Source organism: Myxine glutinosa, chromosome 7 (assembly GCF_964187855.1).
Source record: "Myxine glutinosa chromosome 7, kmMyxGlut1.1, whole genome shotgun sequence".
In the NCBI taxonomy this organism is placed as follows: domain Eukaryota; kingdom Metazoa; phylum Chordata; class Myxini; order Myxiniformes; family Myxinidae; genus Myxine; species Myxine glutinosa.
In genome coordinates this window covers 77,706,991-77,730,166 of record NC_136267.1, presented here as the reverse complement: position 1 = coordinate 77,730,166, position 23,176 = coordinate 77,706,991, and the positions used below count along the sequence as shown (strand labels likewise).

Sequence of the window (23,176 nt, the reverse complement as noted above, 5' to 3'; positions counted from 1 at the left end):
TGTGTAGCCATTTGAGGTAAGGGAGGGGATGGAGGGGGAACAAACACCAGAAACGGATTTGACCAGACGCCACCAGGATTTGGAAGAGGGAGACAGATAAGAGAGTTCGGTCTTGAGAACGGAGAGATATTGTTTCCTGGCTCTCCTGAGGGTGGACACACACTTGTTTCGGGCTTTGTGAAAGGAAATGAGATTTCCTTCCGTTGGATTTGCTTTCCAGGAGACGAAGGCAAGTTGTTTCTGGGCAACAGCCTCACCACAAGATTCCGTGTACCATGGACGGGAGGAAGGGTATGACAACTGAAGACGAGATGGGATAAATCTGTGCATGAGAGAGAGCAATTTACTTTGGAAGAATTCCCAGGATGAGTTGATGTCAGAGGTGGTAGAGATGGGAGACCAGTCCAGATGATTGATGGCTGCTTGAAGACCGTGCCAGTTGGCCTGAGTGAAATGCCAGACTCGTCGACGCTGAGCAGGCTCCCTGAGGATGGTCAGAGAGATGTCCACTTTAACAAGAACATGATCAGATGATCCGATCGGAGCAGAAGAAGAGCAGCAGACATTTTCAGGGAAGTTAGTCATAACCAAGTCCAGAAGAGAAGATGTTGACTGAGATCCGGGTCGGGAAATTGACAGATTGTGTCAGTCCCAGTGAGTCGCAGAAGTCCTTTGCTGAGGAGCCATGGCTGGTGAGAGAGGTACCCACACCCAGCCAACTGGCATGATGACAGTTGAAATCACCACATATGAGGAAGAGAGAGTTGGGATGAGTAGATAGAAGTTGGTCCATATCATCAGACAGCGAGATGTAGATGGAGTCATCACTGTTTGGTGGACGGTACAACACACATATGAACAAGAGGTGGGAGCGAAGGGGAAGCCGTAGCCAGAGGTATTCCTGGGGGTGAGGTGGAGAGAGTGCAGTGCAGGGCGAGTGAGGAAGAGAGTTTTTGATAAAGATAGCAACCCCGCCTCCAGGACGAGGCTCAGGTCTATCATACCGGAGGAGGGAGTAGCCCGGGAGAGATACTATGGAATCAGAGACATCATAAAGGAGGAAAGTTTCTGTTAAGCAGATCACGTCTGGTTTGAAAGAAGCAACCTGTATGGAGAGATCAGTTAAGTCTGAACGAAGGCCCCGGATGTTTGAGGTCCATACCGTTAATGAAGAGGAAGGGGGAGCATCAGATACAGAACAGGGGGGAGGAGGGGTAGGGTAAGATGTGGAAGAGGTGGAAGAGGTAGGGAGAGCTGTTGAAGGTGTGTCAGAGATTTCAGAATAGCTCGGAGAAAGGGAAGGATGGGGCGGACAAGTTTCTTTAGAGTTTAGAGCATTCCTTCTTTCTTTAGAGTTGAGAGCATACCTTCTTTCTTTAGAGTTTAGAGCATTCCTTCTTTCTTTAGAGTTTAGAGCATTCCTTCTTTCTTTAGAGTTTAGAGCATTCCTTCTTTCTTTAGAGTTGAGAGCATACCTTCTTTCTTTAGAGTTTAGAGCATACCTTCTTTCTTTAGAGTTCAGAGCATTCCTTCTTTCTTTAGAGTTCAGAGCATACCTTCTTTCTTTAGAGTTGAGAGCATACCTTCTTTCTTTAGAGTTTAGAGCATTCCTTCTTTCTTTAGAGTTTAGAGCATTCCTTCTTTCTTTAGAGTTGAGAGCATACCTTCTTTCTTTAGAGTTTAGAGCATTCCTTCTTTCTTTAGAGTTCAGAGCATTCCTTCTTTCTTTAGAGTTTAGAGCATTCCTTCTTTCTTTTGAGTTGAGAGCATACCTTCTTTCTTTAGAGTTTAGAGCATTCCTTCTTTCTTTAGAGTTTAGAGCATTCCTTCTTTCTTTAGAGTTGAGAGCATACCTTCTTTCTTTAGAGTTGAGAGCATACCTTCTTTCTTTAGAGTTGAGAGCATACCTTCTTTCTTTAGAGTTTAGAGCATTCCTTCTTTCTTTAGAGTTTAGAGCATTCCTTCTTTCTTTAGAGTTGAGAGCATACCTTCTTTCTTTAGAGTTTAGAGCATTCCTTCTTTCTTTAGAGTTCAGAGCATACCTTCTTTCTTTAGAGTTTAGAGCATTCTTTCTTTCTTTAGAGTTTAGAGCATTCCTTCTTTCTTTAGAGTTTAGAGCATTCCTTCTTTCTTTAGAGTTGAGAGCATACCTTCTTTCTTTAGAGTTTAGAGCATTCCTTCTTTCTTTAGAGTTTAGAGCATTCCTTTTTTCTTTGGAGTTTAGAGCATTCCTTCTTTCTTTCGAGTTGAGAGCATACCTTCTTTCTTTAGAGTTTAGAGCATTCCTTCTTTCTTTAGAGTTTAGAGCATTCCTTCTTTCTTTAGAGTTTAGAGCATTCCTTCTTTCTTTAGAGTTGAGAGCATACCTTCTTTCTTTAGAGTTGAGAGCATACCTTCTTTCTTTAGAGTTGAGAGCATACCTTCTTTCTTTAGAGTTTAGAGCATTCCTTCTTTCTTTAGAGTTTAGAGCATTCCTTCTTTCTTTAGAGTTGAGAGCATACCTCTTTCGTTAGAGTTTAGAGCATTCCTTCTTTCTTTAGAGTTTAGAGCATTCCTTCTTTCTTTAGAGTTTAGAGCATTCTTTCTTTCTTTAGAGTTGAGAGCATACCTTCTTTCTTTAGAGTTTAGAGCATTCCTTCTTTCTTTAGAGTTCAGAGCATTCCTTCTTTCTTTAGAGTTGAGAGCATACCTTCTTTCTTTAGAGTTTAGAGCATTCCTTCTTTCTTTAGAGTTTAGAGCATTCCTTCTTTCTTTAGAGTTGAGAGCATACCTTCTTTCTTTAGAGTTTAGAGCATTCCTTCTTTCTTTAGAGTTCAGAGCATACCTTCTTCCTTTAGAGTTGAGAGCATACCTTCTTTCTTTAGAGTTTAGAGCATACCTTCTTTCTTTAGAGTTTAGAGCATACCTTCTTTCTTTAGAGTTTAGAGCATACCTTCTTTCTTTAGAGTTTAGAGCATTCCTTCTTTCTTTCGGGTTAAGAGCATTCCTTCTTTCTTTAGAGTTTAGAGCATACCTTCTTTCTTTAGAGTTTAGAGCATTCCTTCTTTCTTTAGAGTTTAGAGCATTCCTTCTTTCTTTAGAGTTTAGAGCATTTCTTCTTTCTTTAGAGTTTAGAGCATACCTTCTTTCTTTAGAGTTGAGAGCATACCTTCTTTCTTTCGAGTTTAGAGCATTCCTTCTTTCTTTAGAGTTTAGAGCATTCCTTCTTTCTTTAGAGTTTAGAGCATACCTTCTTTCTTTAGAGTTTACAGCATTCATTCTTTCTTTAGAGTTGAGAGCATTCCTTCCTTCTTTAGAGTTTAGAGCATTTCTTCTTTCTTTAGAGTTTAGAGCATTCCTTCTTTCTTTAGAGTTTAGAGCATACCTTCTTTCTTTAGAGTTTAGAGCATACCTTCTTTCTTTAGAGTTTAGAGCATACCTTCTTTCTTTAGAGTTCAGAGCATACCTTCTTTCTTTAGAGTTTAGAGCATTCCTTCTTTCTTTAGAGTTCAGAGCATACCTTCTTTCTTTAGAGTTTAGAGCATACCTTCCTTCTTTAGAGTTTAGAGCATTCCTTCTTTCTTTAGAGTTTAGAGCATACCTTCTTTCTTTAGAGTTTAAAGCTTTCTTTCTTTCTTTAGAGTTCAGAGCATACCTTCTTTCTTTAGAGTTTAGAGCATTCCTTCTTTCTTTAGAGTTCAGAGCATACCTTCTTTCTTTAGAGTTTAGAGCATTCCTTCTTTCTTTAGAGTTCAGAGCATACCTTCTTTCTTTAGAGTTTAGAGCATTCCTTCTTTCTTTAGAGTTTAGAGCATACCTTCTTTCTTTAGAGTTTAGAGCATTCCTTCTTTCTTTAGAATTTAGAGCATACCTTCTTTCTTTAGAGTTTAGAACATACCTTCTTTCTTTAGAGTTTAGAGCATACCTTCTTTCTTTAGAGTTTAGAGCATACCTTCTTTCTTTAGAGTTTAGAGCATTCCTTCTTTCTTTAGAGTTCAGAGCATACCTTCTTTCTTTAGAGTTTAGAGCATTCCTTCTTTCTTTAGAGTTTAGAGCATACCTTCTTTCTTTAGAGTTTAGAGCATACCTTCTTTCTTTAGAGTTTAGAGCATACCTTCTTTCTTTAGAGTTTAGAGCATTCCTTCTTTCTTTAGAGTTTAGAGCATTCCTTCTTTCTTTAGAGTTTAGAGCATACCTTCTTTCTTTAGAGTTTAAAGCATTCTTTCTTTCTTTAGAGTTTAGAGCACTCTTTCTTTCTTTAAAGTTTAGAGCATTCCTTCTTTCTTTAGAGTTTAGAGCATACCTTTTTTCTTTAGAGTTGAGAGCATACCTTCTTTCTTTAGAGTTTAGAGCATTCCTTCTTTCTTTAGAGTTCAGAGCATACCTTCTTTCTTTAGAGTTTAGAGCATTCCTTCTTTCTTTAGAGTTAAGAGCATACCTTCTTTCTTTAGAGTTTAGAGCATTCCTTCTTTCTTTAGAGTTTAGAGCATTCCTTCTTTCTTTAGAGTTTAGAGCATTCCTTCTTTCTTTAGAGTTTAGAGCATTCCTTCTTTCTTTAGAGTTTAGAGCATTCCTTCTTTCTTTAGAGTTTAGAGCATTCTTTCTTTCTTTAGAGTTTAGAGCATTCCTTCTTTCTTTAGAGTTTAGAGCATACCTTCTTTCTTTAGAGTTTAGAGCATTCCTTCTTTCTTTAGAGTTTAGAGCATTCTTTCTTTCTTTAGAGTTTAGAGCATTCCTTCTTTCTTTAGAGTTTAGAGCATACCTTCTTTCTTTAGAGTTTAGAGCATACCTTCTTTCTTTAGAGTTTAGAGCATACCTTCTTTCTTTAGAGTTTAGAGCATACCTTCTTTCTTTAGAGTTTAGAGCATACCTTCTTTCTTTAGAGTTTAGAGCATACCTTCTTTCTTTAGAGTTTAGAGCATACCTTCTTTCTTTAGAGTTTAGAGCATACCTTCTTTCTTTAGAGTTTATAGCATACCTTCTTTCTTTAGAGTTTAGAGCATACCTTCTTTCTTTAGAGTTTAGAGCATACCTTCTTTCTTTAGAGTTTAGAGCATTCCTTCTTTCTTTAGAGTTTAGAGCATACCTTCTTTCTTTAGAGTTTAGAGCATACCTTCTTTCTTTAGAGTTTAGAGCATACCTTCTTTCTTTAGAGTTTAGAGCATACCTTCTTTCTTTAGAGTTTAGAGCATACCTTCTTTCTTTAGAGTTTAGAGCATACCTTCTTTCTTTAGAGTTTAGAGCATACCTTCTTTCTTTAGAGTTTAGAGCATACCTTCTTTCTTTAGAGTTTAGAGCATACCTTCTTTCTTTAGAGTTTAGAGCATACCTTCTTTCTTTAGAGTTTAGAGCATACCTTCTTTCTTTAGAGTTTAGAGCATACCTTCTTTCTTTAGAGTTTAGAGCATACCTTCTTTCTTTAGAGTTTAGAGCATACCTAAACCCCCTTTCAGGCGATATGATCACTATGCAAATGAGGTTACTAACTAGGTCAGCAAAGGTCAAGAAATGCGGACACTGCTGAAAAATGATACAACACATGGGAAATATTCAACATTAAATAGATTATATTGATATTTTCACAATTTTAATAGCTTTCATCTTCAAAATCCTCAAGATAATTGAATTTGAGCCGTCTTTACATCCGCCACCGAAGGTGGATAGAGGTTATGTTTTCACCCCTGTCTGTTTGTGAACAAAATATCTCAAAAACTTGGGGACGGATTCGGGCGAAATTTGGCACAGAGGTAGTGTAGGTGACAAGGACGAAACGATTAGATTTTGGTGAAGATCCGGATTCGACGAGTCGACTTTTTAAAGTGATTCTTCAGCATTGGGAGATAGGGCTAAACCGGCATTCAGCAGGCTTTCTGAAAAAGTTATGGAGGCTTTCGACGAAACTTGGTGGACAGGTTGGGTGTGTGACGAGGAAGAATCGATTAGATTTTGGTGAAAATCAGAATATGGATTCGGATACGAGAATTATTTAATCTTGAAGTGATTTTTAACCATTGAGAGATTGGGCGAAAACCGATATATAACATGATATTTCAAAAACGTTATGGACGACTTATGACTAAACTTGGTGGATGAGTTGGTTAGGTGACAAGAACTAGCTGATTAGATTTTGGTTCAGGTCTGAATCCAGATCCGGCCTATCAGTGGGATATAAAACATAAATTGTTCAGCCTGGCGGAGGTATGCTCTCTACCTAATGTCGTTCGAGTTACTCTCGCCAGAGGAGAGGGTATTGCATTTGAGTCCGCTTGTCTGTCTGTCTGTTTGTCCGCACAGAATAAATATGATTACCTCCGCCACCAAAGGTGGATGGACGTTATGTTTTCACCCCTGTCTGTCTGTCTGTTTGTTTGTAAACAAGATATCTCAAAAAGTTGTGAACGGATTCGGACGAAATTTGGCAGAGATGCGGCGTATGTGACAAGGACGAAATGATTAGATTTGGGTGAAGATCCGGATTCGGATCCGGCTAGTAGAATTTTAAAAGTGATTTTTCACCGTTGAGAGATCGCGCCGAAAACGATACATAGCAGGATATCTCAAAACGTTATGGGTGGATTTGGACGAAACTTGATGGACAGGTTGTGTGTGTGACAAGGAAGAATGGATTCAATTTTGGTGAAGATTCGGATCCGGCTAGTAGAAATTTTTAAGTGATCTTCACCATTGAATGATGTGGCCAACCAGGCGCAGGTATGCTCTCAATTGAGTGCCGTTCTAGTTACCCTGCGCTCGCGAAGCGAAAAGCGGGGTTAAGCATTAAGGTACGTACGTACGTACGTGTGCCATGTTTGCATTTTAAAAATTCATTTTCTCGGCAACCGTTGGTCCGATTGACACGAAATTTAACCATAGGAGTGCTTCCGCCTGGATACATTTTTTATTCATGATTATGACGTCATGGGTCACGTGGTACGGACGCTATCTTGGAAAAACGTTACACCTCTATATCTCCCAAACCGCTCAATGGAAAAAATGGAAACATGGCTCATTGTCATGTACTCCCCACGGGGAATAAGATATGTTGATGATGGTGTCATCGTTGCCTTAATTATGACGTCATAATTCGACAAGTACAACGCTTGATCTGATCAGTATGAAAAAACAAAAATTCCTCTGCAACTGTTAGTCCGATTGGGACGAAAATTTCAGAATATGAGCGGCTCGTCCTGTGGAATTTTAAAAATGATAATTATGATGTCATAGGTCATGTGGTACAGGTGCCATCTTGGAAAAACCGCTCTATCTCTGAAAGCACTCCATGGAAAAAATTGAGACCTGGTTCATTGTCAACCACTCCCCATGGGGAAGAAGATATGTTAATGATGATGTCATCGGTGTCTTCGTTATGACGTCATAATTCGACAAATACAACACTGATCCATCCGATCACTTTTTTTTTTTCAGCAGCTGTTGATCTGATGGACACGAAATTTTCACCATAGGAGCACCTCCTCCTTTAGAATATTTTAATGATAATCATGACGTCATAGGTCATGTGCCACAGGCGCCATCTTGGAAAAACCAAAAAACGTTGCACCTCTATATCTCCAAAACCGCTCTATGGAAAAAATTGAAACGTGGCTCATTGTAAAGAAATCCATATGGGGAATAGGTGTTGTTAACGATGACGTCATTTGTGCCATAATTATGACGTCATAATTCGACAGGGACAACGCTTAGTCTGATCAGTTTGAAATTTATTGAGCATGATCTATGCAACAATTATATTAGAGAATATACATTTATGATGTCATCGCTCACGTGGTCTGGCAGCCATATTGGATCAAAACAAAAAAACGTTCAAAAACAGAAGAGTTGGCTCATACCAAGTTGACTGTGCAGGGTATGTTTTCTATGAATACCATCTACTTTGTTTATGCTTTTGAACCTGTTGATATCATTTCGTGTTTCAAACGCTCCTTTATACCATGGGATTGAGTACAACAAACTTTAACGCATGCCATGCTATATAATGAGCTGTTCTTCACTGGTTGCGCACTTGATGTTTCTCATACCAAGTGGCAAACTTATTGTGGTGGACCATGACCGTACTCTGCATTTGCAATCTTCCAATGTCGTATGTGCAGGTGGGAAACCGAGAATGATCTGCGTCAGGCAGTGGAGTTAGACATCGTTTCTCTCCGCAGCAAGACCAATGACATAAACCTCTCTCGTTCAGAGCTGGAAACGCACCTGAAATGCCTACGTAGTGATCTGGAGTCCATGCAAAGACACCATAAGGAGGTAGGCAAAATGACTTGGCAGACAATGAAACCTTTGAAGAAATATTCATCATAAAAATTGCTTGTTGAAATCTTACTCGGCCATGGCTTCATGCTTTTTTATACCAGGAAAAAGAAGACCTGAGCAAACAACTAGATAATGGGATGTCAGTTGAAGTGGATGCTGTAAAGGGGATCAATTTGAATGAGATCCTGAATGGAGTTCGCACGAAATATGAAGAAATTGTGAAAAAGAACCAACAGGAGGCTGAGGAAGAATATCACATCAAGGTGTGTGGATTTTCCTTTGCTCACACCTTCACCCACATTATCTCTGGATGGGCTGCCAGGTTCGAATACATGCATGGTGATTAGTGCAAACATCTAGAAGCATTACAATGGGAATGAGTGCGATAAGACAGTATGAGAAACATAGATCTGCTTCACTTTCATTATCCCAGTTCAGTACACACCTCAATTATTTTGTTCCTCTTTCCATCCATTTGTGCAACTGTCTTCTGTAGGTGGTTCGACTGCACACTTCTTCCCCTCTAAAGCTTCAAGCAAGTGGGGCACCGTCATCTCATGTCATCCTCTATTAGTCTATTCTATCCCCATTAACCATACTCAACGTAAAACTTTTACATTTTATTGTTTCCTCCACACCTATCTCCTCTTTTTCTGTTCGTTCATTAGCCCCGTCCCCTGCACTGTCTGTATGTCTGTGTGTGTGTCTGTCCAGGCCGTAACTTTTTTTTTTTTTTTTTTTACCATTTGAGCTATTGTCATCAAATTTTCAACAAAACTTAATTTTGATAATACGGAGAAGGCAAATTCTCACCCAATAGGTTGGTCAAAAGGTCAAAGGTTAATGTCATATAAAATCGTCAATCTTTGTCCAATTGACCTGAAATTTTAAGAATTTGCATATTGGGTCATTTAATTGATTCACCAATCAAAAGCTAGAAGCTGATTTTTTTTTTTTTAGATTGAAAGCTCAAAGGTCAAGGCTGCATAAAATCATCAATTTTCATTTTGCTTTTTTTTTAAAAACTGTTTTCGTTATTTTGGGAATACGGAAGAAGAAGAAGACACCTGAATGCAAATGGACGCGGACGGGCTTTGCATTTTCAGATGCTTTCTAGTTTCCTTTGTTTTGTCGATATTTGGAACCAGTCACGCTGGCAGTTTGTAGTGTCATTACCATCTGTCATCTCTTGTATAGTGAAAAGCCAAAATATCATAGTTGGAATTCATAACTGATCATCATTAAAGATGAAAAGAATTCCATTTTTTTTTCCACAATCATATTCACTTGGCCTCCTTTCCTGATTGACAAACACTAAATCAGTAAATTGTACACCCTAAGGTACCTTCTTCTTCTTCTTCGATTTATATGCAGCACAAGGCTGCGGGGTAGTATCATTGGCTGGAAGCGTGGCTTTGCCGATGATGCAATGCCCTCTGCTGGTTAGGGCAGGAATCTGGCCATGTTGCCGGCGATAGCTCGCCTACTGTTCATGAAGGACATTGTGGGATCTTTACCGTCCACCAACGAGTGCTGACAGATGGGAAGCCTGTTTAACGTTCATCCGAGGGACGGTCCGCACATTGACGAATCACTCAAACCTGTGAAATACCGGGATGACAGTTTAGGGGTGGGTCGGGATTTGAACCCATGCTAGACAGCTCTGTTATTGGTGATACCATGTTATTCTGCAACATCAACGCTCTGCATAGGCCACGATACATGGTCATGATGAAATGCGAAACTAAATCGCCTCTTAGATGAGCGATAACTTGCTGCATCTTGGCAGTAACGGCTATTCAGCGACTATTATGAAAAGTCATTGAGGATTTATGTTTTTGCCCCGTTCCTTGCACGATGCTCCCTCCTTGCAGTGCAAGAAGATAGCTCCCCAGATGGCGAAGAATTGCGAGGCCCTGGAGGAGAGTCGTCCTAAGGTTACAGAGTTGCGACGTTTATTGCAAACCCTCTCCATGGAGTACCAGTCATTAAACAGTACGGTATGTGAAATTCCAGCTCCATAACGTCACAGTTGTCAAAAAGGTACCCCACGTTAATCAAGCCAAATGGTAGTTGCATACCCATTAAATAAAGAAAGACTGAGGGGTGCAGCCTGAAAGGGGAGTACGAAGTTTACTTATTATTAAGCGATTTAAATGTCGGCAATTGTAACTTTGCAATTCAAAACCTGGAGCAGCCAAAATGATTGGTTGAAATCCAAGGTGTGTTTGGAATGCTGACGTGGGGTCGCAATGTACTCCAGAAGGGTCACAATGAGAAGGGCAATGAGTGAAGGTGATCAATTATATATTCAACATGTGCAGGGAATTTGAAACTTGACTGAGGCTGCATGTATACATTGAACGGGTAAAGTCGAGTGCATGGGGACATCCCATTTAGCAGCTGTCTTTGGCCAATTATTATATTAAATGCCAACACATTGGCACTTACAACTTTACGATGGAATTGCCAGTGTGTTGGTATTTAACATCATTGGTCAAGCACCCAATGGCCAAGATGGGATGTCTTGACACATTCCCCATTGACTGCATCTTCCCCAACTATATTATGGAATCTTTAATTTTCATATTGCAGACAAAACAACTGCCAATTAGGTTCCCCTATACATGACTTGCCCCTTGTTGGCAGTTACAAATTATAATATTTAGTAGGATGTGATTCTGCCAGTAATTCAATGAGGTTCAGTTTGCCAAACAATGAGTTATTCGGACATCTGGTCATTGTACGAAGGAAAAATAGCAATTTTTCTTTCGACTCCTGTGCAGAGGTAGACGCTTTGCCTTTTGCACTTTGGATTCAAACCAAAAAGGAAAACTCAATTCATCAATTCCCTGTGACATTCTCATCCACATTCTCATTCCACACCACCTCAATGAAGCACTATTAGAGAAGAATGAGGTGTATGTCTAACTCATCGGTATGCTGTTTGGTTGAGTGTTTGAATACTTCATTTCCTTCTTCATCTACAATGACTGATGTGGGTTCAATCTGCACTTGGAAAGATTGGTGAGTACAACAAACATCCCTCAGGGGTTGAAGGGAGGCCTCGAATCTTGCAGTGTATTGGAATTAACAAGTTTATGCCCTTTTTAGGAAAATGAAATCCCCTGATATATACTGTACATACGATATATATATATATATATACAGTCATGTGAAAAAGTAAGTACACCCCATGTAAAGTTTTGACTTTTTCAACATATTTCAACATACAGCTATTTGATCTTCATTTCAACAATATTGATAGATAAAGGTGATATAATATAACAAATATCATGAAACATTTACATTTTGTAGTCCATTGTATAATTTAAATAAACATAAATGCAAATTTCACATGTGGAGAAAGTAAGTACACCCCGACATTTATCACTACTTCAAATACCTAAAATTAGAATCAGGTGAACCAGCTCAGGTGCAAATGATTAGAACATCGTTAGAGAGGATCTTGGAGGAACCTGTATTATTTAAACCTCAGACATTTAGTTTGGTTTGCTCTTTGTTGTTGAGGTGTGTGGCGTCACCATGCCCAGATCAAAAGAGCTCTCTGATACCTTCAGAAAGAAGGTTATAGATGCCTACGAGTCTGGGAAGGGATTTAAAAAGATCTCCAAACAATTTGAAATCAAGCATTCGACTGTCCGGAAGATCATCTACAAGTGGAGAAGATTCCAAACAACTGCCAACTTGTTCAGGTCAGGCCGCCCCAGCAAGTTCAGCCCGAGAGCAGACCTCAAGATGCTGAAAGAAGTCTCTAAGAACCCCCAGAATGTCATCACGGGACCTACAGGTAGCTCTTGCCACTGTTGATGTCAAAGTGCACGAGTCTACCATGAGAAAGAGGCTGCACAAATTTGATCTGCATGGGCGGTGTGCCAGGAGGAAACCTTTGCTGTCCAGAAAGAACATCAGGGCAAGACTAAAGTTTGCCAATGAACACCGAGGCAAAGACCAGCACTTCTGGAACAATGTGCTCTGGACAGATGAGTCAAAGGTAGAGCTATTTGGCCACAGTACCAGAAGACATGTTTGGCGAAAACCAAAGACAGCATTTGACCACAAGAAACTGATACCAACTGTAAAGCATGATGGTGGAAATATTATGGTTTGGGGCTTCTTTGGTGCATCAGGGCCTGGGCAGCTCACCATCATAGAATCCACTATGTATTCTTCATTGAACCAGAGGGTGCTTGAGGATAATGTGAGGCCATCAGTCGGAAAGTTGAAGCTCAACCGACGGTGGACCTTGCAACATGACAATGACCCTAAACATACCAGTAAATCCACCAAGGAATGGCTGAAAATAAAGAAATGGAGGGTTCTGGAATGGCCAAGTCAAAGCCCGGATCTAAATCCCATTGAGATGTTGTGGGGGGATTTGAAACGAGCTGTGCATGCAAAAACAACCCTCAAACATCGCACAGCTGAAAGAATTCTGCATTGAGGAGTGGGAAAAAATTTCTCCCAGTCGATGTCAGAGACTGGTAGATAGTTATAAGAAACGCCGACTTGAGGTTGTTTCTGCCAAAGGGGGCAATACCACCTAATAGAGCCAAGGGTGTACTTACTTTTTCCACATGCAAAATTTGCATTTATGTTTATTTAAAATATACAATGGACGACAAAATGTAAATGTTTCATGATATTTGTTATATTATATCACCTTTATCTGTCAATATTGTTCAAATGAAGATCAAATAGCTGTATGTTGAAATATGTTGAAAAAGTCAAAACTTTACATGGGGTGTACTTACTTTTTCACGTGACTATATGTATATATATGTATACAGTGCATTCAGAAAGTATTCAGACCCCTTCACTTTTTTCACATTTTGTTATGTTGCAGCCTTTTGTTGAAATCGTTTAAATTCATTTTTCCCTCATCAATCTACACTCAATACCCCATAATGACAAAGAGAAAACAGGATTTTTTTTGTAGGCTTCCCCAGATCTGTGCCTCGACACAATCCTGTCTCTGAGCTCTGCAGGCAGTTCCTTCGACCTCATGGCTTGGTTTTTGCTCTGATATGCATTGTCAGCTGTGAGACCTTATATAGACAGGTGTGTGCCTTTACAAATCATGTCCAATCAATTGAATTTACCACAGGTGGACTCCAATCAAGGTGTAGAAACATCTCAAAGATGATCAAGAGAAATGGGAGGCACCTGAGCTAAATTTCAAGCGTCATAGCAAAGGGTCTGAATACTTATATCAATGTGATATTTCAGTTTTTTCTTTTTAATAAATTTGCAAAACTTTCTAAAATCCTGTTTTCTCTTTGTCATTACTAGGGCATGCCCGTACTATATCTATATCTAAAATTATATCCCCCCCTCTATTTACATGAAATGGTTTGGTCCATGAAATGTTTTGGTCCATTCGCAACGCCAAAGCGAACGGCGAACGCTTTACATGAAATGGTTTGGTCCATGAAATGTTTTGGTTCATTCGCAACGCCAAAGCGAACGGCGAACGGCTTGCGAGTACAGTGACAATCCCCCCCCCCCCCCCTCTATTTACATGAAATGGTTTTAATTAGTTGTAAAACATAATTTAACGCCAACATAGCGCCAACATAGTTTGCAAACGTGAAATAAATGAATACGCTCTCAAATGTGCCATCCGAGGCAGAGTGTGTTCGCCACGTTCGGCACACGCGATAGCTCGCTGCTCTCTGATTGGTTGAATCGTTTTTTGGACATAGCTCGGTAAGTAATTGTCCGATTAATATGAAACCTTGAAAAGGCACATCCTCGGGTCCCCAGCAATATACCTGGCAAGTTTCAAGTATATCGGACCCGTGGTTGTCGAGAAACAGCGGTCACAGACAAACAAACAAACGTACAAACAAACAAACGTACAAACAAACAAACACACAGAGATTACTGGAATTATAGATAGATGGGGTATTCAGTTTAGATTGATGAGGGAAAAAATGAATTTAAACAATTTCAGCATAAGGCTGCAACATAACAAAATGTGAAAAAAGTGAAGGGTTCTGAATACTTTCTGAATGCACTGTATGTATATGAATATACACTTCTGGTCAAAAGTTTTAGAACACCTCAATTTTTCCAGTTTTTATTGAAATTTATGCAGTTTAATGTCTCAATGTACTCTGAAATTAAGCAAAGAACAAATAAACAATTGGAGATAAAAAAGAAATCATAGAATCATTTTGTTTAACAAAATTTAATTTAAATTTTTGACTCAGCAACGTAGCCACCTTTTGCAGAAAAAACCGCCGAACACACTCGTGGCATTCTTTCTACAATGGAAATGAAATATTGTTCGGGAATTTCTTCCCAACACTGTTGCAGAAGTTCCCACAAATGTGCTGCACTTGAAGGTTGCTTTGCTTTCACCCTTATCCCAAACCAGCTCAATTGGGTTTAAGTCTGGAGACTGTGCTGGCCATTTCATGATTTGAAGTCTACCGTCTTGTTCTTTTCATCGAAGGTAGTTTTGACATAGCCTGGAGGTGTGTTTAGGGTCATTATCTTGCTGTGGGATGAACCCCTGACCAACTAGGCATATACCAGAGGGTGTTGCATGGCGCTGCAAAATGCTGTAGTTGCCTTTTTGGTTCAGGGTGCCAATCACTCTGTGCAAGTCGCCGACTCTGGATCCAGCAAAAGAGCCCCAGACCATCACGCTTCCTCCTCCATGTTTGACAGTTGGTGTCACACACTGAGGAACCATCCTTTCGCCTACTCGATGGCGTACAAAAACCCTGCGTGATGAATCAAAGATTTCAAATTTTGATTCATCGGTCCATAAGACCTTCTTCCAGTCTTCAGTCGTTTACTGGCGGTGCTTCATGACCCAGGCAAGCCTCTTTTTCTTATTTTGTCATCTTAGCAATGGCTTTCTTACTGCCACTCGACCCGTCAAACCTGCAGCTCGAAGTCTTCTCTTCACAGTTGAAACAGAGACTTGCTTACTTCGACCAGTGTTAAGCTGTGCTTGAAGCTGTTGTCCTGTGAGCCGCCTATCACGCAAGCTGTTGATTCTCAGAAACTTGTCTTCTGATTCTGTTGTGGCTTTGGGTCTGCCAGACCTCTTCCTGTCAGAGTTTCCTCCAGTTTCCAATATACTCCTTCCTGCAGTGCAATATTGTTCAAATAATGCTTCAGAGGGTGTAATAACAGTCTGTTCCAATACTGCTTTTATACAGACAGGGGGTTTGTAATCAAGTAATCAGCAGAGGTTGGGACACCTGTAGGAATTGTTTGCATCAACTTTCAAGGCTTAATTTACTTACATTGCTGCAGAACAGCTGTAAGTTGTTAACCCATTACTTGTTCCCTGAAGAAGGCCTTTTTTTTTTTTACAATATAACTGCAATTTACATTATTTTCCCGTTTTTGCTGACCTAAACTTTTTTTTTTTAACCTCGAGCAGTTTACTGCTTACCTTTGTACCATTTCAGGTTATTCACTGGACATTAAACTGCGCGAATTTCAATAAAGGAAAAATTGAGGTGTTCTAAAACATTTGACCGGTAGTGTATATATACTGTATATATACAACAACAACAACAACAACAACATCATGCATTTTAAGGCCATTTTCCCTGCTAGAGCGGGGGTTAGCCTTGCGGTCCCCATGACAATCTTCTCCATTTTGCCCTATTTTCTGCATCTCTCCTTGTTAACCCCCTTGCCCGCATTTCTTCTTCCGCCATCTTTAGCCAAGTCTTTCTCGGTCTTCCCCGTCCTCTACTTCCTTCTACATTCATTTCCATCACTCTTCTCAACCAGTCACTTTCATCCTTCCTCAACACATGACCAAACCATCTCAACCTGTTCCTCTTCACAGCATCAATCACAGGCTCTATTCCCATCATCTTTCGCAATTCATCATTTGTCTTCCTCTCTCTCAACGATACTCCACACATCCACCGAACCATTCGCATTTCCACCCTTTCCAGCCTTCGTTGCTGCTCTACATTCATGACCCATGTCTCGCTCCCATAAATCATAACACTTCTCACACATGCAGCATACACCTTTCCCTTCAGCTTCAACGACACTCCCCTCCTCATCAGCACGCCACTCAGTTCCCGAAACTCCTTCCATGCACATCTCACTCTTGCAACCGTTGCCGAGTCTGATCCACCTTCTCCATTCAGCATGTCTCCGAGGTAGCAAAATGTTTTCACACCTTCCAGCTTCACGCCGTCTCCAAGATCCAACTCAACATTTCCTCCATCTGCAGCTCCCTCTGTGCACACCTTACATTTGAATGTAGCTGCCACACTGGTTAATGACCCTCTCAGACCGCTACATTTTTGATGAACCCACTCAGCGCACATTGTACATTGAATGGAGTTCACTCCGACACCCTTCCTGCACACAGCACATGGCCACTTCCCAGTTCTTTCCACCTCACCACATGCTTTACCACTTGCCATCACCTTCGTCTTTTCTATATTCACCTTCAGACCTTTTGTCTCCATACATTCCTTCCACTTGTTCATCTTTTCCTTCAGTCCATCCATACTTTCCGCAATCAACACCAGATCATCTGCATACAACAACTCCCACGGTAAACCCTCCTTTACGTTCTGAGCCAGCACCTCGATCACAGCTACAAATAGTAATGGACTTAGTACCGACCCCTCATGCACTCCCACCTTCACCTCAAACTCATCACTGTTCCCGTCCTTCGTCCTTACAGCTGTGCGCGCTCTTTTGTACATTGCCATCACTACTCTGATCAACCATTCCTCCACTCCTAACCTCCTCATTGCCCATGTCGATACTTTGCGTGGAACCCTATCGAATGCTTTCTCCAGATCAACAAACCCAAGAAACAACTTCTTCCTCTTCTCCATGTACTTCTCCTGCAACTGCCTCACAATACAAAGCGTGTCTGTCGTTCCTCTTCCTGGCATAAATCCAAACTGCATTTCGTCGATCTTCACTTTCTTCCTTATCCTCCTCTCCAACACCCTTTCCAATACCTTCATTCCATGCTCCAATAACTTTATCGCTCGGTACGAGCCACACTCTAGAGGGTCACCTTTCCCCTTGTATAGAGGGACGAGGGTACTCAGTTCCCAATCCACTGGAATGCGGCCTTCTTTCACCGCCAGATTACAGATCTCTGTCATTCTCTTCACACCCCAACTTCCTGCTGCCTTCAACATATCTCCCACAACTCCCGTCGACCCTCCCGCTTTTCTACTCTTCATTGCTTTTATCGCTTCCTCAACTTCCATCTCAGTTATCTTCTCTGCCGGTCCTAAAACTGGGTTACTCTCTATGTTGCCATCCCATTCATTCTCTGTATTCAACAGCATTTCCATATATCTTTTCCATCTTCCTTTAATTCCATCTGGGTCCACAACGATTTGTCCCACTTCATCCTTCAAGCAACTCACCCCCATCGCATCACACCTCTCTTTCGCTATCTGCTTTGCAATCCTGAATACTGCTCTCTGACCCTCTTCTGAATCCAAGCGTTCTCCGAACATTTTCCTACATGCCTCCTGCGCCTTTGCTACCTCTTTCTTTGCAGCCTTCTTGGCTGCCTTATAACTTTCATGCTCTGCTGTTTCTGCTCCCATACCCTTCGCCTTCTGCCACTCCTTGAACTTCTTCCTCTTCTCGTCAATCCTCTTTCCAACTTCATCGTCCCACCACCATGTTTCCGAGTGCCTTGGTGGTCCTTTTGTCCATCCACATACCTCACCAACGGCTCCCAACAGACTAGCTTTCATTGACATCGAACCACTTTCAAGCTCAACCACATCATCCTCTACCCTAATCAGCCTCTGTTTTAATACCTCCCTTACTGTCACCTCTTTCAACCTCCACACCTTCATTCTCGGTTGGTACTTCACCCGCCGAGCTCTCCTCGCACCTTTCACCCTTATGTCGCAGACAACCAAGTGGTGCTGTGAAACAGCCTCCTCCCCTGGGATCACCTTTGTGTCCCGGAGGTGCCCCCCATCTCGCCTACGCACCATCAGGTAGTCAACGGTTGTCGTCGACCCACCTGACGTGTATGTAACAAGCTTATTATCCTCTTTCTGGAACTGAGTATTACAAATCAACAATTCAGCTCCATCAGCAAACTCCAAAATCCTTTCACCTTCTCCATTTCTCACACCATATCCGTAACCCCCATGAACTCCCTCAAAACCATCCATACTCCTTCCCACATGTCCATTTAGGTCTCCTCCTTCCACAACAACTTCCACATCTTTCACGTTTTCCATCAGCTTCTCTATCGCACACCAGAACTTGTCCTTCTCTTCATCGCTCCGACCAACCTGCGGGGCATATCCCGAGATGACGTTCACCAAGAGCTTTCCAATCATCATTTTCACCATCATCAACCTACCACTCACTCTCGTCACACTCACCACACTGTCTACAAACTCCTCAGAAAACAGGACACCAACACCATTCACGCCCTCCAGGCACCCTTGCCACACAAACTTGTATTTCTGTCCCTGCCTAACCTTCACCATTCTCACACCACTTCCCTTCCATCTCGTCTCTTGCACACAACATATGTCCACTCTTCTTCTGACCAATACTTCCACCACTTCTCCTGATCTCCCTGTCATTGTCCCTACATTCCATGTCCCAAACCTCAGAAACCGATCTCCACTTCGGGCTGTACCCTGCCCATACGTAGTTGTAATTGTCATGGTTCTCTTTTTGAGGCAATGTTTTTATGGCCGGATGCCCTTCCTGACGCCAACCCTCTTAGTCGTCTCTTTCGACATGCAGGGATACGGTGTACCTATTCTAATCCAGGGTACACACTGGGAAACGTTTAAAACATGGAAATTCTGGGGGAGGGGGGGGGGGTGGGGGGGCATCATGGCTGCGGGGGCCCGTCAGCACCACGCCCTGTTTGCCTGGTCAGCACCACGGCGGCCCGGTCAGCACCACACCCTTGGAAAGGACTTCGATGCACGTCGGCCCGGTCGGCCCAGAGCCTGGCGCGAAGTCCAAGGACATCAGCACGTCATCCGAAAACAGCTCCGGTTGGTGCGAACCACGCGGTCAATGGCGCGAACCAGGTTCCGACATGCCCTTGCTCGCTTGGCCCCGATGAAGGCCTCGCTGGGTGTTCCCCAAACAGGGGCAAAATCGCCCAAGCCGCACTGGATTTCGGCAGGGGAAGCCTTGCTCGCTCGGCCCCGATGAAGGCCTCGCTGGGTGTTCTCCAAACAGGGGCAGAATCGCCCAAGCCGCGCTGGATTTCGGCGGCGGAAAGCAGCCACGAAGCGACGATATTCGGTCGGGCTTTTCGTTGAATCTATGCTGCTGAATATCACACACGTCAGCCCGGTCGGCCCAGAGCCTGGCGCGAAGTCCAAGGACATCAGCACGTCATCCCAAAACAGCTCCGAAAAACTCTTCCCTCCGAACTGCTCTTGAACCTCATCAGGAATTGTCCCGGTTCGTCTCAGGCCTCCACGTCCTAGCGTAGGAAAACCGCAAGCTGCACTGCCCGTGGGCGGGAACTAGGCCTTGCTGCACGGTCCGCTCACTCCTGGCTCCGTGCGCGCAGCAAACCCAGACTAGACAGTTCAAAGGTAAGTGTGATACCCCTGCACCATCCTGTTGGGCATTATAAGGTTAAAAAAAAAAATGCAGATTAAGATGAAACATCTTAATATGCCAAGTATGAAATATATACTAGCCTCCTCAGCAGTACCAGCAACGACTACCGAAAAGTGGGTCTGCATCAGTCACATGGATTTGTAAAAGTGAACATCAATACCACTCTTGAGCACCATTGTGTCAGGCAGAGTGCTTATAGCACCGTTTTTTATGCACAAAAAAGGTTTAAGCAACAAACAAAACAAGAAGACGTCATGCGGAGCACGATACTTGCAAAATACGCCCCCCCCCCCCCAAGAAAAAAAATTCCATTGATACAGCAAATTGTCCATTTCATCAAGATTAAAATTGACAATCTTGATCAAAGCTCACCTCTGTTCACCTTCACTCTGCTCTTCACTTCAAGATCCTCTGCACACGGAGCATCACTGCTCACCTTCACTCCTTCATTCCTCTTTTCTCCCACCTCTGGAACAAACTCCCTCACTCTCTTCAATCCCACTCCACCCTCCAGGTCTTTAAAACAGCTGTTCATCACCATCTCTTATCTTCCCCCATCCAAAACATTGATCTTTTCTATCCCCGCTAATTTCACCCCAATTCCACTTTTTTGAAAGACCAACTTCTGTCCTGGAAGTCCTTGGTGTCCTTGTGTTTGATACTTCTGCCACCCCCCTCCCCCCAAGCCCTCTCCCTCCCACACATCTCCCTGCTCTTAAATGTTGTGTGCCCTCAAGTGTTTGTGTGCTTCCCCTTCTCTTGTCTTCCGCTCCCTCTTTTTATATATTTTGTTTGTCTGGTTGATTTGTTTGTGAAATAAATGTCAGCTCTTTCACGAGCCTCGATTCAGTATACAAAAAAAAGCTCAGGTCAATAGGAAGAAAAGTGACGATTTTTCAGATGAAAAATGATTTTGGAGGGTTGACCTTGAGTTGCCCTTTGACCTTTTGACCTCAAAAATAGTTGGTTTCCCTATTTAGTGACTCAATGTGCAAATCCTGTTCAATTTTCAAGTCAATCGGTTGAGAATTGACAGCTTTTTAGATGAAAATTGATGATTTTTAAAATTTGACCTTGAGTTGACCTTTGACCTTTTGACCTCAAAAATAATATGTTTCCCAATTTAGTGACTTGATATACAAATGCTATTCAATTTTCAAGTCAATCGGATTTAAAATGGCGATTTTAGAAATTTTACCTCCAGATGACCTTTGACCTCAATATCAATAGGCTTCTCAATTGGGACGACTTATATAACGTGATGAAGTTTCGTGACGATCGGTTTAGAATTGTGACCTGTAGGCCGGTGACAAACATATATAACGTGACAAACAGACAAACAGACAGACAAACAGACAGAACCACAAACGGAACCGACCAATATACTTGAAAAATCTTCGATTTTGCAAGTAATAACTCGTGCAAAGCATACAAAGTGATACCAACTCGTTTTGTACAACACTGTTGTAAAAAATAATGGTGCCTCATATTCTGTCAAGAGCATGGGACACCATTATTATTATCAGTTAATGGAATTATTGGTTGGCTGCGCTTTTTCCTTTACCTATTTGAAAAACATATATTATATTTGTAGACTCAGCTAAAAATACAACATAGTGTATTCCCTGTACAGGTGTTGTCGCTGGAAGAGATACTGCAAGAGACAGAAGCCCGTAAGGCCAATGAGCTATCACTATTGCAGCCCAGCTTGTTAAAAGCAGAGGAAAACCTGGAAGGAGCACAGATAAAGTTGAACAGACAGCTGCAAGAGTTTGACCTATTGCTTGATGCAAAGATGAACCTCGAGAGAGAGATCGCCATGTATCACAAACTACTTAATGGTGATGGGTGAGCATCATGCCAATACCTTTGCTCAATAATGGTTTGAGATAAAGGCTGGGAACTAGCTTGAGCTTATATAGCACATAGTTGACACAAGAATGATTATATATTGCTTTTCATCAATTTGTGTTCGTTTTTTGTTGAGAAGCTTGTTGTTATATTTCAATTTCATTCACCTGGAGGTCCAGGTAGTGGACAAAAATGGAAACACCTCAATTAAGCAAATAACATCCCAGCTTGCTTAGGTTCATCTAGCATAAGTGTGTGTGTGTGTGTGTGTGTGTGTGTGTGTGTGTGTGTGTGTGTGTGTGTGTGTGTGTGTGTGTGTGTGTGTGTGTGTGTGTGTGTGTGTGTGTACGCACGCGTGATGTGAGGCATATCTTTTGTTGAGTGATACTGGAGCTTTCTGATGTGGGGTGTGGTACACCAAAATGATCATCATGACCTCCTGCGCTGATTTGGCTAATTAACTACAAATAATCCGGAAGAATTCCCATGTTTCACATGTGCGCTATGTTAAGGCGTATAAAAAAAAAATAAAAAAATGTTAAGGCGTATAGAGCAGCTTAATGCATCCTTCCACGGCATGGCATTCCAATGACAAAATAAACAAGAAAGAGCAATCAGAGATTGCAAACCCTCACCAGGATGTGTTTTAGTATTTTTAAAAGGCTTTTGTGTTAAAACAAATATGGCGGCCGAACCACGTGACTTATGACGTCATCATTTTTTTTTCTCCACCAATTTATCTCAAGATGACGCTCAATAAATTTCATCTTGATCGGATGAAGTTTTGTACTTGTCAAATTATGACGTCAATGGAGGCGAGGCCGAGGCACCTATGACATCATCATTGGCAAAATGTATTCCCCATGGAGAGTTCTTTACAATGAGCCATATCTCAATTTTTTCTATGCAGCACTTTCGGAGATATCGAGATGCAAATTTTTTTCGGTTTTTCCAAGATGGCGCCCTACCATGTGACCTATGACGTCATAATTGCCATTAAAAAAATTATACAGGTGGAAGCGCACCTATGGTGAAAATTTCCTGTCAATTGAACCAACGTTCGCAGAGAAAATCATATTTATTCTGTGCGGACAAACAAACAGACAGACAGACAGACAAACAAACAGACAAACGGCTCAAATGCAATATCCTCTCCTCTGGCGAGGGTAATAACAAAAACAATGATAACATTAATAATTAATACAGATAATATTAACAACAATAATAATCTATATAATAATAGCGTAAGGACTCGACTTTGTTATCCCTTTTACGCCGCACCCAGTGACCCGATGCCCACGGCACTAATGGATTTACGATCTACGAACCTCGCTCTTTGTTTATCACGTACAGCCATACTCGAAAAATCTGAATTAGCCAACGTTTGGGCCCAAAAGCATCCGATTAACTGCCGATACGACGCCATCTTACGACGCCATCTTACGACGCCATCGTATTGGCG

General features: G+C 41.7%; 1 protein-coding gene across 1 annotated transcript in view; it reads left to right on the top strand.

The window, feature by feature from the left end:
* LOC137431333 (keratin, type I cytoskeletal 20-like) overlaps positions 1 to 23,176 on the top strand; it is a 31,856-nt gene that overhangs the window by 3,175 nt on the left and 5,505 nt on the right. The window contains exons 3-6 of the mRNA XM_068122554.2: positions 8,088 to 8,244; positions 8,352 to 8,513; positions 10,125 to 10,250; positions 21,497 to 21,711. Of these exons, the coding sequence (XP_067978655.2) occupies positions 8,088 to 8,244; positions 8,352 to 8,513; positions 10,125 to 10,250; positions 21,497 to 21,711 (660 nt within the window). The remainder of the gene's footprint in view (positions 1 to 8,087; positions 8,245 to 8,351; positions 8,514 to 10,124; positions 10,251 to 21,496; positions 21,712 to 23,176) is intronic.